The sequence below is a fragment of the Mesitornis unicolor genome, unplaced genomic scaffold (assembly GCF_000695765.1).
Source record: "Mesitornis unicolor isolate BGI_N332 unplaced genomic scaffold, ASM69576v1 scaffold17722, whole genome shotgun sequence".
Lineage (NCBI taxonomy): Eukaryota > Metazoa > Chordata > Aves > Mesitornithiformes > Mesitornithidae > Mesitornis > Mesitornis unicolor.
Window position 1 is genome coordinate 73,942 of NW_010170040.1, and position 18,950 is coordinate 92,891.

At 37.4% G+C, this 18,950-nt stretch overlaps 1 protein-coding gene across 1 annotated transcript in view; it reads right to left on the reverse strand.

Annotated features, from left to right (window-relative positions):
- GAS2 (growth arrest-specific 2) overlaps window positions 1-16,171 on the reverse strand; it is a 78,830-nt gene extending 62,659 nt beyond the window's left edge. Inside the window, exons 1-2 of the mRNA XM_010179567.1 lie at window positions 16,030-16,171; window positions 8,419-8,543 (exon numbers count right to left, since the gene is read on the reverse strand). Coding sequence (XP_010177869.1) covers window positions 8,419-8,543; window positions 16,030-16,171 — 267 coding nt within the window. The remainder of the gene's footprint in view (window positions 1-8,418; window positions 8,544-16,029) is intronic.
- Between the last annotated feature and the right edge of the window lie 2,779 nt (window positions 16,172-18,950).

The window sequence follows — 18,950 nt, forward strand, 5'->3', positions numbered from 1 at the left end:
TGGAGAGACATGATGTCTCAGTGCTACATGCAGGATTGTCCCCATAGTGCATGGTTTAAAATGCACCTAAAAGCTTAAAAGAAGTTCTTCAATATATTCACCTGGAAGGTGCCAAGCAGACAACCACAGAATATCCTAAATTTGTCCAGATACCTCCTTTTACGGTCTGGTGAGAAACAGAACTCTATTCTACCATGCAATCCTCCTATAAGCAGAAAAGCCTTAGTCTTAAGAATTATTTGCTGAGGCATATAGGGTTTGTCCACCTGACCTGTTGCAGGCAAATCTTAAAGTATCTGCAAGAAACCTGGTAGCAATCCAGTTGAACATGAGCACAGCAAGCTATTGACATGTCTGAGAAAGGTACAAGGAATTCTCTAACAGCTTTACAGTCTTGTGGAAATGATTCTTTCCAGATGGATTAGCACTTATGAGTCATTTCAAAAGATTATTCTTTTCCTCTCATATCCACATCAGTCTGTCACTATTAAGATTAATATACAAAAAGACAATGTTCTATTTTTTTCCTCCCAAGTAACTGAGTGCCGTATCTATACTGTATATGATCAGAAATTGGCTCCACAAGCTTTTACTGCAAAACAAAAGTCTCCAGAAAGTACAAGTGTGCAGACAAGCAAATTGCTGCCCCAGACTGCAAAGAATCTGTTCACAGCCTAACCACATACATGCAATTCTTGACTGGAGAGCTGGATTTATAACTTACAGAGAGCACCTGAACATGGTTCTGCCATAGCTGAGGACCCTTTACACTGGGCAGAGAGGCTCAAGGCACCAAACTTACTGTATTTGCTGGGAATCTATCCCATCTACAGGACACAGATAACATTGAGAAACTGAGGCGTACAGTAAAAATAAAATCACCACGTTGATTAGATGAGACTTTCAGCTTGGCCATCCAGGGTCTAAGAAAAGTAAGATTCACACACTTCAAAGGAAGATACTTCAAAACAGACAAAAATAGAAGAGACTGTCCAAAGAGAAAATTTACTCTTAGCCCTTTCCATGTGAACTTGAAATACACTTTCAGGCATGAAAATTTATACTTATTCCAAATTTAAAAAACATTGAAGCAATTCTCTCTATTGTACCTACGGATGTTCTCATAGTATTCACACATATCTGATTCTGTTTAGGAATCTGTTAATCTTATCCTTATTCGAGAATACTTAGATGCAATAAGTTTAAAAAGTATTATTAAATTTCCGAAAGACCAAATGAAAGAAGATCATAAATTTACTCATTTTCATTGCACAGCACCTCAATCATTTGTCAAGAGCAAGACTTCCTTAGCGCTTGACCTCTACTATTTGAAGAGGAGAAATAAAGTTATCTGGTTTGGCCTATTTTTTGCATTATAATATCCTGAATAATTTCAATGTACAAAACTTTCTGTCAACTCCAGTAAGGGAAGTTCAAAGAGCTTCGGTATTGATTTTATAAACTACGCTATCTAGCCCAAATGATTTTTTACTAGACTCCTCACTTTTAAGAGCCCTTCAAAAACACTGTGGTCTTTACTACTTTATCCAGATTTAGGTAGATCTTACCAGCTACTGAGTCTTTGAATTATGCCAAGTACGGCCTGACTCCTGTTCACCAGTCAAGCTACCTGCCTTGGGAAATTGTTAACTGTTTTTCCTAGATCTCTTCCTGGTTTGATAGTTCATCAGTTTAGGTGAAAAATATACTAACATGACCTATTATACCTTCTACAGTTTGTCAGATGTGTACGATCTTCTGTAAACAAAACCAAGAATTTAACCTTCCAGTATCTGAACAAGTGTTTCACCTTGTCCAAGACTTGAATAGATCTTCCTGGATCACTTACAAATTCAGGTTACAGTAGCATATTCAATTATCATTTAATCCATGTAATAATATATCCACATGAAAATACATAAGATTTTCTAAAAACAGATTTCTTCATTTCTAATCTGCTGATAGACACTTTGCCTTCCTTGATGCACACCTCAGAGGCTCAAAGACATCTGTTACTTCTCATGAACCTCCAGGATTATGCTAATTTCTCCATTCACATAAATCCCTTCATGCAAAGAAATTAATGAAAAGATTCAACATACATAAACACATGTTTAGTTCACATAAAATCCCAGGGCTGTTACTCATTCTCAACTCTCACTGGTTTGGTAGATGAATCAAATCCTATGCCATTGATCCAGATTCTCTACTTTAGGAGTAACTAGATTTACTGCATTTGCTTGTGACACCATTGCAGAACAGACACAAAGCTCTTTCTTTGAAGCAACAGATTCACAAGCAAAGGTCTGTCTCCTATCTGCTTTTAGAGAATCATGACTTTCCACATTTCTTGTAAATGGGTAGAATCAAATACCAGTTGTTTTAATAATGGGAACTATGTAATATTAATCACAGCTCAAATAGGGTAGCAATACCTTTTGGCACAAGAAAAGCTCAAAGCACATTACAACATTCACAAATCAAACCACTATTGTACAGTGAGCACTATTCCCAGGTTGAAGATGTGGAGAATGAAAGCACAGACACGTATTCTCCCAACAGCAAACAATAAGCTTACAGCTGAGATGGGAAATTAACTTGGCCTCCGGTTTATAATCTTGATCTTTTGCCACCAGCCCCTTCTTTCAATATTGACAGAATTCAAGTCAATTCCCTGGCTTTTCAAGCCCTTTAGTTTACAGGACTCTGCCTCTACTTCCACAGATGTACATAATTCTCTTTAGAAACATAAACATCTTGAAATTTAAAACAAACTGAGTTTTCAGCTGTGAAACTGCTGAATTGTCTCACCTCTGAGATCCAAATTCAATATTAGAACTTAATTAAGGGCAAAAAATCTTCCATCCTAAATCTCGGTTTAGATTTCTCAATTGTAACTCTCAAAATGCATAATGTGACTATCAAAGTGCTCTCACTAGGCCAAAATCTCACCGTATGCAAACCTGCACGACTAAGAAGCCAATGCTGACACAGTGATCTACATCCACTAAGTATCAGATTCGCTGAATATATTTTCCAGGAGCTTTGGCTACAGAACAACTAGAAAATACTCTTTTGGTCCTAGGAGTATGGCTAAGACATGGACAGAACCTCTTCATGTTAGGAAACATACTAATGTGTATCTGCAGAAATTACTGGTTTCATAGACAGTTTCAATGGAAGTGAAACATGGATTTGATGGACAGACTACTGGCTGAATGGTTGCACTCAGAGAGTTGTGGTCAGTGGCTCAATGTCCAAATGGAGACCAAGTGACAAGTGGTGTTCCTCAGGGATCGGTACGGGGACCGGTACTGTTTAACATTTCTGTCAGCAACAAGGACAGTGGGATCAAGTGCATCCTCAGCAAGTTTGTGGATGACACCAAGCTGGGTGGTGCAGTTGACACGCTGGAAGGAAGGAATGCCATCCAGAGGAACCTTGACAGGCTGGAGAGGTGGGTCCATGCCAACCCCATGAAGTTCAACAAGGTCAAGTGCAAGGTCCTGCACCTGGGGACACCATCCAAGCACAAATACAGGCTGGGTGGAGAATGGCTCGAGAGCAGTCCCAAGGAGAAGGGCCTGGGGGCATCAGTCCATGAAAAACTCAACATGAGCTGGCAATGAGCACTTGCAGCCCAGAAGGCCAACCACATCCTGGGCTGAATCAAAAGAAGTGTGGCCAGCAGGGCGAGGGAGGCAATTCTGCCCCTCTGCTCTGCTCTTGTAAGACCTGGAGTATTGCATCCAGTTCTGGGGCCCCCAATATAAGAAGGACATGGAGCTGTTGGAGCAGGTCCAGAGGAGGGCCATGAAGATAAACAGAGGGCTGAAGCATCTCCCCTATTAAGACTGATTGAGAGAGCTGGGGTTGTTAAGCCTGGAGAAGAAAAGGCTCCGGGGTAACCTTATTGCAGCCTTCCAGTTCCTGAAGGGGCCCTACAGGAAAGCTGAGGAGAGACTTTTTACAAGGGCAGGTAGCGCCAGAATGAGAGAGAATAGCTTTAAACTGGAAGAGGGTAGATTTAGACTAGATATTAGGAAGAAATTCTTTACTATGAGGGCAGTGAGACACTGGCACAGGTTGCGAAGGGAAGTTGTGGATGACTCCGCCCTGGAAGTGTTCAAGGCCAGGTTGGACAGGGCTTTGGGCAAGCTGGTCTCGTGGGAGGTGTCCCTGCCCGTGGCAGGGGGGTTGGGCCGGATGATCTTTAAGATCCCTTCCAACCCAAACCATTCTGTGATTCTATATCCAAGGACCAAGTTTACTCACTGGTTTCTAAACATAGCTTTATTTCAGTGTACATTGAGTTTAATCTTATGAAGTCAGCTCCCATTGGAAGAATAAAATTTAATGCACATTTGAATTAAACATTCTAGGATTTAAGAAATATTTGCATTCGGATTTATTTTGTACTTAGTTCTATTTCTTTCATAGGCCAAATCATATCTAGTTCCTGGCTTCATGAAAATTAGGTTTAATTTTAGATTCACATTCATCATTCAAAAGCACTTCTAATAGACTTTTGAGTTGAGATTTATCTGATTAACCTCTGATAAATTAGAGAAAAAGGATGTTTCTGCCTCAACCTGTTTTCATTCATTTGCCATGAAAACATTGTTTTCCGTGGAATGTTCATAAATACATAGCCAGTTTCAACGATGGTGGGCAGACTATTATGCCCTGCCTAGTAAAACAGTGATAATTATTACCACAATTTATTTATGTTTATTTTAAAATCTTAATTAATGGGCTTACTAAAGTAAGCCCAAGCAAATGTGGGCTCTGTGCATACTGCACATGCCTTGATGCTTTGAATTTGTTTGTACAGCTGTGAAACTCTCAAATTAACTATCTGTCAGGAAAAGTAAAATATTGCCAGGAGAGCATGGAGATGAAATCCAAGCCAATCGGAGAAAATTACAAAATGGCACCCTGTGACACGAATTACTTCTATGGACTAACTCCTGCTATAATAATAAGTCTGTCGTTTCTAGACAGTAGATCACTAGCGGCAGCACAGGTAGTTCCAGCAACTTACTACCATAAAAATCCTGAGCATTTATTAAGATTGATATCAGTCATCTCGTTATCATTTTAAAAATGTACGTTTAGATTTATTTATGACTGTAAAATCTCCCAAAAGGGGAAAAATTTACTTCCTTAAAATATATATAATACAGTCACACCAGAGTAATACTGTCCTCTCTATTTAAAATTTCCATTTTCATTTAAAACTCAAAATTTTGTCTATCTGAAGCAAAGGATCAGATAAAACATGAAAGTTTTCAGAATCATCAGGTTTTGAAGCATGGTTTAGCTGCTGTGAAGAACACTGTCTTCTGGGATTTGCAAAAGAATCTAGCACCTAACAGCCTTTGAAATGAACAGCTGTTAAATACTTCAACTTTAGAAACTGAAATTATTTCAAGAACTCATTACTGAATGATTAACAAATCAAACACCACAAGATTAAAGAGATGGATTTATTCTGCACACAGAAAGGCTGATGCTGACCTAGGGGGTCCCTGAAAGAAAGGGGGTCTATGAAAGCTGCAGAAAGTTCAATCCTTCCTAATAAGAACGGGAATGATACAGTTCAGTTAAGAAACAAATGGCAAAACTGACTGACTAGAAACTTATTGCACAAGCAGTTAAACTAGAAGCAATAGGATGTAACCTCTGCCATTCTGTAGAGTATTGCAATATGAACTAAAGGAAGTATTAGTTTTTAATGTCTTCTTGCATGTATTGCTATAGCTGCTAAACTGGCCCAACAGCCTCAAAGAGTTGCAAGAGCAAATTCATGATCAGTGGTACTGTCATGGTTTGGGGCTGGACTGGCCACTAAATGATGGCCACAGTCACTTAGAAGAGACTTAACTGAAAAGTAAAATCACTAACTAGAAAATTAGTTCTATTTGCTCAAACCATGACAAGCACATATCAAGCAGAACAGTATATGTATCATCTTCCTCTAAGACAAAACTAAAACTAAAATACTAAGTATTTTACGGAGCTTTGCCATCTAGGAAGTAGCTCCCATACAAGGAAAAACTTCACTCATGAAAACAGACCAAATCTTCAAGCTTGTGGAATGACTTAGTAAGATTATTCCCCTCCTCTTCCCCCCTATTATCTACAGCTTTATCCTGTCTCCCTCAGTCAGCTGCAACCTGGTACTGCCTGCAAGCTGATCCTTCTGGCAGACACCCATTTTATATCAGTCTGCTTCTATCTAAAAAAATTAGAAGTTATACATATGGATAGAAAAGCATGTTATCTAATTTGATAAAGGCTGTACTCTGTAGCAGTCGGCAGCTCCTTCCAGCTGCCAGTGAAGTCACCAGGGCACCTAGGTGAAAGACCATGTTTCCGTTTTCCTGTGCACAGAGATATGGTCAAATGGCTTCAAAATGCCACCTGTATTATTAACAGACTACATAATAATGATTCAGGGGAAGACTGTGGAATTCTTACTATACTAAATTTCATACAGTACAATCTTCTTATAAATTTCCTTGGCACCACAAGTCAGATTTTCCACCGTGTAGCCTAGTCCTATTGCTTAGCACTGCTACACAGGGAATTGCAATCTGAAAGGATAAATAGCTCCTTAACAGCCTGCAATGACACAAATCTATTACTCTGCCATTTCTCTGAATTCTTACTATACTAAGTATGAAATAATATACATTGAGAAAATAGCGGTGGAGCAGATTTTTTTTCCTTTAATTGCATTGCCTGTTATACCAGTTTGACAAATAAAAGACCGACAAATCAACGTAATTACAATTAGGCCTACCTCTTTTCAGTGGCAAAACACAGAAGTACCAAACACTGGTATATTTCTGGCTTTCCTTTCCAAATGGCAGCTCTCTCCAAGTGAGCCACCATCAGACAAAGTCTGACGACACAAAAAAAACCCAACACAAAAAATCCCCAAAAACCAAACCAAACCAACCCCACCAAAAATCCAAAAAGCAATAGATATCGAACAAAAACATAGTGTTTGAATTTCTGAATATTCACTAGAATTTTGTAGCTATTGATTAATTTATGACTATTATTTTCCTGATAATTTTGTATTAAATAGACATGGTTGTCCGAGTCATCAACCTCTATTTTTCTGTAAAAAAAAAAAAAAATGCTTTGCACTTTGTGATTTAATTGATTTCCTAGTACCTTAGCTGAACAAGATAGGAAATCTGAATGTTTTAGAACTCTGTAGCCAAGTTTACCAGTTTAGCTTTTGGGTATTCCCTAAGCTTTTAGTACTTTTTGTCAATAAAGGTACCTTTGTTTATTGTTAAGGGAAAAAACCCAAATAAAATAATAGTAATAATTAAAAAAAACAATCAGCAAGTAAATCTTATTTCTGCCTAGCTGGTTTCTAGGGTCAGCTGAAAAGACTGTCATAAGTGTTTCCTGAACTAGAGATATGCCATGACACTAACAGGCCACCACTTAGGTGAATACAAGCTGGACCATACTATAAGGAGGGACTCGGAAGTCATCCAGTACTTCTACTAACTCAACCCTTATTACAATTTGAAACATGACATATGAGTTCCAGACGTCTTTTCCTCCTTTGTGGAGGAAGGCTTCCTTCCTTCTCTACTTTACTTATCTTTTTCCCAGCCATATCTTCCTTTTTTTAACACCCTTCTACACTCCCTCAACCTACAGAAGGTTAAAAATAAGTAAAGCCTGCCTTATCCCAGACAATTTCTTCTGCAACAACAATTATGAGCCAAGAAAAATAACTTCCACAGCTACAAGGCTATCAGTTCTCAGAACTGCTGATAAAATATATGCTGTGCTACGGACTAGTTATGAGCAGAAAATCTATTTCTGCTACAGACTAGTTATGAGAACATCAAGAATAGAAGATGTATTTTGTGTTTTCTGCTCTTGGGCTCTTTTTTACCTGCTGTGTAATTGCCTGTTTTAGCTTTCAAGGAAAGCATCCCTGCAACTTTGTACTGAACCCCTTCCAATACATCAACAGGACCTTTAAACTCCAGGCACCAAAACTAACTATAGAATTTTATTATTGGCCCCTCTAGAGCTGTATGTGGAAGAAAAGGCACCTTCTATAGCTAATTAATATTCCCCTTGCAAATAAATACAATGATCACGTTTTCTCTATTAGATACCACATCAGACTGCTAGATTTTGTTTCATGTCTTATCTTCTACATGTTACAAGCAACTTTTTGAGTCACTGCCTCTCATAGTTACCTTAGTAATAAACCAAGGAGAATATTTTCCCATTATTTTATATTGTAATCACCTCCCTGCCCACTTGCAGAGCCTCCACAAATTAAATCTAACTGCACAAAAAGTTCAGTATCAAAACAATCAGATACCTCAGATACTGATAATACATATAAGAACATTTACTGACACTTACTTTGCCAGGCTTGTTTGCATCAAAGCTGTTTTCTTTAAATTTCTCCTGCAGGGTCTCAGCTAACCGGCAAAGCAAGGCACCATTATCCAATTTCTCCATAAAGGTTTCTGCAGTTATTTCTCTACCTGAACAGCAAACAGAAAGTTAACATGGCAGAAAGCATGCAATAGTATAGAATGCATTTGTGTAAAAAGATAAATCAACAACATTTGAAATGTGCTTTAACTGAAAAACTTGCATTGCTTTGCATATTTAGTGAATAACCTTACTACTGCTTTACTGGTAGACATAGAGAAAATTACTCCAAAATAACATGCTTTCTTTGGGAAGGCATATAGTATTTAAAAAATAATTCTAGCACATCAGACTCCCCATATTTCATTTTACCTACGAAATTCCAGTGCTTTTAACACAGCATCTTAAAAGACACAGGCAAATGGTTGCATGGGTAGCTATGGCATAAGAGTTGCTAACACTATTGAAACTTATTTTGCAACAGAAGTAGAAAACCAAGTCAAGAAGGAAAGGACTGTATTTTTAAAAAAAAATAAGACTTTAAGACTTGATTCTGCAAGAAGCTGACAAAAACACTGACTGCAATGCTCCTTTGAAGAGCTTTTTCAGAAGTAAAGTTAGGTACATTGAAAAAAGAAGAGAGTCTAAAAATTCATGTTGTGTATCTACTTCCCACACAAACTAAAATTTTCACTCGAAGAGCAAAGCCAAATACCCTGATTTCATAATATATCAATTATTGTCATGCTAGATGATGCTGCACTTCAGCTGCCAGAGATAATCCTCTCTGGTTACAACAAACCTAGATGACCTTCCATTACACTGTAATTACATCCTCCTGATGGAGGCGATCAGGAGAGTCCCATGATGAGATGTGCATTCTGACCAGGGTGGACAGGCCAGATGAGAAAGGAATAATTTACTACACTAAACTAAACTTCCAGTATCTTAAGATCATTTCCAGGTAAAAATATTCCTATTTCTTATTGAAAGCTTTCCATTTGCACATTTCTACTGGAAAATTTGCTTTCACTTTGGACACATTTTTGACCAACAGCTGTATTTTTCAGCCCTCTTAATTTCTACTAATATCAAGAGAGCATCAGGGAATAATTCTTGCTCTTCCTGTCAAGACAGGATTTTTTTATTTTCGGTGATATTTAAATACATCATTTGGGAACAGGAATGATGCTAACAACTCAATTTTCATAGGCTGTTACACAGCAATCACCAGTAACAATACTCTACCCAGCCAATAATATTATATTAATAATAGTAATAATAATAAAAAACACTGAAGTGAGAGTAGTTCCTCCTCCCATCCAGGTTCACTCCTGCTACTCAAAACCAGCTCGTCTGCAAGCAGGACAAAAGAGAGAAGTCTGCCCACTGTTGGTTGGGGTTTTTTTGCCACAGACCAACAAGCAGCTGCCTGACTAAACCAGGGTTGGGCTTTTTTGTTGTTTTTCAAGTTAGTTTGAGGAAATATATTTTCCATTAAATGTCTGGAAGTTTAAAACATTAATCTGTTTAGAACAGGTTCACAACATTTTTTTTGTCAAAAAACTAGGAAAAGTAGATATAGAAAAAAAGAAGTAAAGCTTTTCTATACCTTTACACTAAGTGGAGAAGGGAAAACTAACATTGAAAAGTAACAAAAATGAAGTAGATAATAAAAAAATAATATTGTACCTCTGGAATATATTGCTTTTACATTGTAATCCGACAGTCAACGTCACTTGTAACACTGAAAACAGCAGTATTACAAGGCAAATTGATTTCTCTAGGTCCTTACCTGAAAACTGTTAGAGACTTCAAGATCCTTTGGGTAAAAAAAATAAATATTTTTTTTTCAGTTTGGTCTGTTAAAAATCAAAGACCAAGATAAAGGTATTTGCAGCAAATCATCTTCAGATACAACACTAGGCCTGTTTTTGGTCGAAGTTAAACTTGTTGCTTCTAACACATTTCTACTTCAGAAAGATCTGTTTAATGTGAAGGTTTTTTTTCCCCTTTTTATTCCCCCTTAATTCTCTCTGCCATATAGCCCACTTTATGGCTTCTGTATACCTAAATGACTTCTCCAGGCAACAGAGCAGTAGCAGCATTCAGACATTCAGTGGTACCTTGTGCATAACTGACAATATTTTAGCAGTGCCTCCAGCTCAGCTGAAGCCAGGACTGAAACTACAATAGCCCACAGATACAAAATTTGAACATCTCAGCACCTCAAAAGCCCTCATCACCATTCTAGTCTACATGTTTTCCCATTTGCCCCATCAGCATTTTTGGCAAGAGATATAAATCCATTAGATAGCTAAATTTGAAAAATGATTATGCTATAGGAACTGCTTTTAATAGAGTATTGCCTTTTATAGTAGATTCATTTTCTTATAAAAAAATTATTACAAATATTTTTAACCTACTCAAGATATTTCTTTTCTTTTAGAAAGCATAATTTTTCACACAGGTACAAGAAAAATCACATTATACATATCTAATCTGTCCTATGATTGATAGATTTATTATTTCACTGATAAAGCATCAAAAATCCTAAAACCTATTTAGAGGTATTTTTCTCTTTGTGCAGACATGGAAAAAATCTTCTATCTTCTTCTGCTATTTAACAATACGTTTATATTATTTTAAATGCTGAATTGTATTAGCAGTTTGGTCACAGCACACTGTACGCTAAGCTGGAGTATTTTAGTTCTGTTCCCTTTTATGAAAGCTGAAAGAATGAATTTTGCATTGAACATCTGTATCCAATGAAAAATATATTAGGTGTCAGCTTTCAATTCACTGTATTTTATGGCTCCAAAAGGTGGTATTTCTTTGCTAAAACAGACACTCTGACATATTTAACAGTTGAAATGTATTGATTCAAATGAGAGTAATGTTCATAGCCTGAGGAAAAAAATGGCTCTGTATATTTGTATGGAAAAAACATTAAAGTCCATTAAAAATGTATAACTCCCACTATAATTACAAGAAAGCAGTTGCAATGTTTTTATAGAATGGTAATAACATTAAGTATAATAAAAAAACAACACTAAGAGTATGAAAAAAAAAAACTCAACAGGAATATGAAGTCTTTCTCAAACCTTGCAAGCATTGCTTACCCTTTTTTTTACCTCAACCACCAGATGCTCCTTAAAAAGACAGACTGAACAACCACCGCTCACAGACTGTGGGCAGCTATCTGTAAGGCCACCTAGTCCTGGGGGTCCTAATGCAACCAGACTGGGAGGTCTATGAAGAATAATTATAAAAAGCCAAAGAGGCTGAAGATCAAGCGTCTCCTATGGGCCATCTCAGACAACCAGAGCCTTGAAGAAGGTGAAGGTACTGAAAAGACTAAAATAAAGTACCAAAATCTAGTTGGTTCCTCTATTACTACACTGAGTTTTTCTACACTTATTTTAACTACGATACAAGACACCCCAGCCTCACAACTAGCTGATTGACTATTTTAATTGTATGCTTCAGTGGTAACACAAAACTACGAGTTTGCAAGTAGAAACATTTCACTCAGGTGAATCTCCGAAGCACACTGGCAGAAGAATGAGCTGCTACAATGCTGAGGCACTAGTGGAACTGCTCTTCCTGACCCTCTCAAATTGTGTGGCATTTAAACCCAAGACAACAAAAAAACAACAAAAATAAAGAAAATATAGCCCAGTGATTTTATGTTCATGCAAAACTATTCCTTTTCTGATGAGGCTACTGTGTTTCTACATAAGCTGACTGCAAGAAAAATAGTGTTGATAGCATTGAGATATTATGGTCTACTTGAAATGGGAGACATAAACAGTCTCAAAGGCATGACAGTACTAAAGAAAACTATAAAGCCACTGAACTAAATAAGAAACTGCATCAGTGCCAGCAAAATCACTAGAAGTATCAGTATCACAAGTGCTTTAACATTCAGATATTTAAAACCTGCATTTCCCACCGGCTTGAGCTGAACATGCTGATGCTGAAAAATAAAGGTACTGCTACAGAATCCTCTTAGACAGCAAGATGAACAAGAACACCAAGCTGCAGCAGGTTTTGCTTTAATGCAAAATCAAAGACAGACAATCTTGCAGACGACTTCCTACCCTGCATCCCCGAAACTTTACGCCTCCTTCAACACACCTTTAAATTCCATGCCTGGTCTTCAACTCAATGCCTCTCCTAACATCCTTACCTCCCTGTTCCTCTTTTCCAAGTCTACTTCACTTTTGCACCCACGTAACTTTTACATGCCTCACGTAACATTCAACCTTTATCAGTCCAATTCCTCAGCATCTTGCATTTTCCAGCTCCTTACCTATTAGCTTCTGAAGCCCAGAAAGTTCTGTTTGCAAGAGGCTGAAACCTTGTAGCACAGACATGTGCGCAGGCACATCATACAGGTCTGTTCTGTGGTTCCACGTGCTAAACAAAGCTGGATGAAATGAGCAACAATATCATAATGCTCTGCAGCTGGTAAATGGGCTCCAGGAATATGAAAAAAGATCAGAGCTCTACACAATAGCCAAAGGGGAAACAGAGAAACTATCCTTCTGTACTCATCCTAAACTACAGACTGGTGATGAGACACACTCCTCCTGATGTCAGCCCTTTTGCCTCTACAGACAAACAAGAGAAAACAAGACAGTAATGGAGCGTACAGCAGATAAGCAAACATTATTTGCTTTCAAATTGCCATTTTGCCTCTGCTTGAAGACTACCACAGCCAAACTGGCTAATTCCCATGTGAAGCTTGCTCAAGGTGGAACAGAAGTTTTCAGTAGCCACAAGAGCATTCTACTAAAATGAATATATACACAATATACCAAATTTGGAGTGTGTCAGCAGTGAAAGCATTGCTGAGTGTTTCATTTGCTCTATACCAAATAAGAACAAGGCTGAGAGATGATCATGATTTGCAAGAAAATTGTGTTGACACATCTCCTTAACTTTGCCACTGCAAAGATCTCTCTCTATCGAGCCATCAGAGCTCAGCAGAGGGAAGTGAGGGTAAAAGATACAACATCCATAGCTCCAGTCTTCTTCTCCAGCATGCAGACTCCCCACCATCCTGATGTGTCCCACTTTGAGAATGATACAATGTACAGTATTGTACGAGTCAATCCCATCTGACACAACGATTTAATCTGTGATATCCTTTTTCCAGTCCCCAGAATATACACAGCTAAAATCTATTCAGCAATGGAGCTGTAATGACAAACCGTCCTCTCAGAAGCTCTGAGTTTCTCTGACGTGGTTCCAAAAATAATTAGCAAAATACATACTAAAGTACTAGTGATTACAAAATCCCTACAGCAATGTCCATGCTAAATTAGAATAAAATGTCCAAAGTCTCAGGGTTAAAAATTCTTACAGCATTATTTTCCAGCCACACCATATATCTCAAGTCTTCCAGTTTGTCAGGTAAGGTCAAATTCTAGATATGAAAAACCCAAAAAACCACAACAAAACAAACAACAAAAGAAGTCTTGCATATGCTTTTATTCTTTTGCATGCTGAAAAGTGAGTACAGACAGGTTTTTACAACGGCATGCTATAAATTCATACCTATTTAATCTTACAGCAACATGCTCACGTGTCCCTTCTCTCATTAAAGTTAACCTAAATTATACAGTAATTAAACCAAATTTGAATTCTGAGTTAATAAATTTATATGAATAATAATTACTTTAATTCAGTTACACTTAATTTATTTTGAATATGAATTTTCACTTAATTGAATTATTAATTTGAATAACAATGTCCACACAGGAATTCAAAGCAGTTTAACAAATCACTGTAATTTCAGTTTTTCAGGACAAACTCTGAGAAAAGAGCAGCTTGGTGTGAGAAGGTGTGGGGGAACGCATTAAGCAAATGAGCTGTGTATGCTGGTTAATTAAAGGAAGGTTGCACCCATTTAGTTCTGCAGTACAGAATTCGGTGTCCATATGAAAAATCAGATTTTTAATTATAGTTGGCATTTCAGAACCTCCTGCTGGTTGCTACTTTCTTGCTAAAAAAGTGACCTCATTCCTAAACTTTTCACTGTGAGAACTCTGTTATGAACTGCAAACAAGCTTCTATTTGTTTTAGAGTGGCTCACTAAAACTTCATTGTTTAAAACATTTAAACAATATATTAAATTCTTAATCCAACATGCTGCTTCTGAGTCAAAAAACAGTCTTTTGGATTGCTGTCTTGTGGTAACAGGAATGAAAAGTCAAGATTTCTGAATTTTGTTTTGGCATTGCCTAGACAATTTTATATTCAAAACTCATTAATTTAAATGGAAGTACCACACAAAATGTAATTTAAAACAAGTTAAACAATTTAAACTTTGCAGTTGTGGATTCCTAACTATACCAGCTCTAAAATGCATATCACCTACCTGCAAAATACTGTGTTCTTGCATTCTACTGACACTACTTACTGACTATACCTCTCGTAACAGTGATGCTTCCCTTCCTCTTAAAAAAGAGGAAACAGAACAACATAGAATGCTCAGACGAAAGCTACTAGGTATGCTCTATTACTATATGATATCACCAAGAATGTTCAGCTACAGTATTTGTCAAGACTGCCTATGTCTCAACAGTACAGACTTCCAGAAAAAAGCAACAACCAAACAAACCCAAAACCACACACCACAAATCTGAAAACACTCATCCAAATTTTCCTCCAAAATAACATCAGCACACATTTCATGTAAACATCACCTCCTCTAAAGTATTTTCTACTCTGTTTAACTACTGGCATGTTAGCCCTAGGATGAGGTACTGTGTAAGTCATGTATTTTTTTGGTAGAATCCTTTTGACTTAGAGAGACCATACAAAAGCCATTTTCCCCTGAATGCTCTCAGCAAACACACTATTTCCTGGCTCATAGTTTCTAAATTCTGCCTTCTTGAATGAGTCGTATATCCCAAAGAACTGTCTCTTTCCTTCCTGACAGCCTCATAGTTTCATTTGCTTCACAACTACCTGTTTTATCTTGGCTCTTGGTTTGCATCCTCTTTCATTAATAGCACATTTCAGCTTCACACACCAAGATGTACAGCTGCAACCAGTAAATCCCCAGGTCCCAGGTGCAGCCACTAGGTCAGACCCCTCTATGCACAAGCTTCCACAAGTCTTAGCATGCATTGTCTTGCGTGACAATTATCAATAGCTAGGCTGCTTGATCAGCAAACAACTATTTAATGGCTCCTCCTGTTCAACACAGTCAGTAACCCATATTCTTTAGGCCTACCAATAAAAATGGAAGTACTTGATTGCAGCAATTAGCACCATTCAACTTAACTGCATTAAAACAGACAACACATGCAAAAGAAAACATTTAAAAGGAAATTTGAGAAAAAACAAACATGAAATGAATAATAATGTTCAATTACACCACTCACAGAAACACTGTGGAGGCAAACTACTTATTAGCTTTTCTGACCTTGCGAACAGTTGCACTCTGTGGAGGTAGCTACCTAATAATAACTACCTTTATTTTTGAAGCAGAATTAAGTCTGCAGGACTGAACTTCCAGCTAACAGCATAAAGAGTTGTCTTACTGCCCAATATCTACATTCTATCTAATAAGATACCTACCCAGTAGGTTTGTGAGCCACAATGCCAAATCTTCTTTCATCGGCAACAAGTTGGCTTCATGTCTACTTGCAAGCCATTGACTGTATTGATGCATATCAGAGAGGCCAGGCCCACGTGCCTTCGGGCTCAGAGCAGTGCACATGGCTTATCCACTTGTTGTACCTGTTTTATTATATATTTTTTAAAAATAAATAAAAGGGAAAGAAAAAATAGAAGTACTTCATTATATCAAGTTTTGCAAGTTCTCTTTTTAGAATTGTAGAAGATAACAGTAACTATGATTCTAAGAAATCAGATGTCAGGCAAACAGACGTGTATCTAACACAAGTACAACATCAATGATTGAAGTCTTGTTTTGTTAATAGATCACATTTTAAGTTATTAAATCATACAGATAAATGTCAACTTCACTTGTACTCACCAAGCTACATGTTGCCAACACATAACCAAATATTCTGCAAGGAATGATCAAAATCAAATCAAAATAAATATTTACACAAAGCTAACAACTCAGTACAGTACCTGATCCAATATCCATTAAGAATAAATGGAAAGCTTCAGATATTTTTGGATCAGGCCCCCCCAAAATAACCACAGGAACATCTAAGTTACGCTACTACAGCAAACCTACTATTAACAAATGAAGTTACCATTCTACAACTTTAGAACAACTAAAGAAAAAACAAAACAAAACACACCAACTATATTTACGGAATAGCACTGTTTCTTCAGAAACCAGCACAACTGCTAGTGCTGGTCACCCACACTTCCTAATTACACCTTTTATACAAATACTCCTCTACTTCAGTGACTGACCGAAACTTTTGTTTCGGGTATGACAATATGTCAAGTGTTAAATATTGGTTGAGTGTTCTCACTTTTGCAGCAGCCAGAGACATTAAGCCCACTGGACCTATATCTCTGCTCCTAAAGGACTAATCGCCCCATCTGTGGCATATTTGTACTAATGAAATGAGGTTATTCTTCTCTCTGAAAGGAAAGTCAGACCTGGACACTAATGCTTGTAGCAATGAGCTGAGATAATTCCCTTGGCTGGTAGGCTGTAACTTGCTAAAAGCCCGGTCACACCAACTAGCAAATCATAAGATCTTACACAGGTGGCACTAGACAGGCATTCACTGGGGGTTTGAGGTCCATAAGGAATAGTTCTTTGCATATTGGCAACGAGCTGATCCACACCAACTGCAGTTACACATTAGCTGGCTTGAGCTGTAACACCAAGCACAGTTTCATTCTGTCCTTTGCATACACTGCAACTCAGGTGAGAGGTAAAGCCAACAACAAAAAAGAGCGATTTGTTATACTATTCCATTGTGGCCTGGAATAACAAGACTACAAAAAAAAAATTTTTTCCCCAAAATAAAAATAAAACGTTTACTGAATGTAGAAAGCAATTGCCTTTCCATAAAATTGTGCTGTAACTGACATTTCCAAATATATTAAATGCTATTTGGGATATTTTAATGCTTATATTAAAATACTCCAGCATTTTTTAACCATATCCTGGGTATCTGGACTCCTTGTTTGCAAAAACATACACTTAAGCTCTTGCTGAGAGTACCTCACCCCAAATCCTGAAGTTTGAGATGCCCTTGAGATAGGCACAGCTTTCACTATGAATATACTTCTTACTGAAATTAGACTGTTTTTTCAGCTGGGGGGGAGAGGGGAAATAGACATTAAAAAATACTTTCTTCCCTTGTATAAAGAAAGATTTCTGAATTATTAGTAGATTTTACATTTTTCTAACAAGAAAAATCCTTATGTATCAAAGTTCCTCTGGAAGCAGAGGGGTTTAAGATAGACTAAAGTATGTAATTTAGGCACAGTCCTATTTTGAAAATTGACTTCTCAAAAACCACCAGCTTGGATTTATGGTTTCCCTTGTTGATTAAATCCAAATCATACTTGTTAATTTGGGGTGGTGTGCAAGAGGGTAGAGGATTACCTTCAAGATTATCCAGGAAAAATCAAGTATAAATACTTCTATCGTATACTTTGGTTACAGAAAAACAAGCCTTAAAAATATTTTTTTTACTGATTTCCAGAGTCCATAAACTCCATTTATACAGTGAGAACCAGAACTGAAACTAGTTTCTTCTCTTCAATCACCTCTGAAATTATATTGGTAAAGAGTAATAAAAACCCCTTCTCATTCATGAATGCTCACTTTATATAAAATACACAAACAAAGTAAAGCAAAAATACATAATTTTTGGCATAAATTTCCGTTTATTCACACCTATGTATCTAAATATTTAGGGAAAAAATCCTGCAATTTGTTTCCTTAGACATACAGATTTGAAAAAATATACCTGAAAAAAAGCAGCACTATTGTACTAAGGGAACAAGCCAGACACCGCGCCTCTTCACTGGAAATATAATTTCACAGTTTATACATGCTTTGAGGAGGTGGTTAGACTAGGTGATCTCCAGAGGCCTCTTCCAACCTAAATTATTCTGTAATTTTATATTTCAAAGATGTACACAGAATATTAATCATGGGACCCTAAGCGGGGTCTTCCCTGCTAGGAGTATGACACATGGCACACACTGAGCTGGGTTGCGTTAACAGAAAAACTACAGAGCCAATACACTTTCACCTCAGGAAAGGTGCACCTACCTTATCCCTTTGAAGACCCTAAGAAACCTAAGGCTAACTCATAGTGAACAAGATTGTAAGATGCCTGACAGCCAGCCAGATATAATACAGAGTGCTGCCCCCAGCAGAGATGAAGTAATTCTGAGGTCTGAAAGTTGTATTTCTTTAAGACTAGAGAAAAAAAAAAGAGGGAAGGCTTCGGAAGCAGGTACATGGAGGCAGTTCGGATTTCCCCATCAGTCTGTCAAACAAGCACTGCAGCTTGTTTACACTTCAGGCTGATCTCTGTGGAGACACA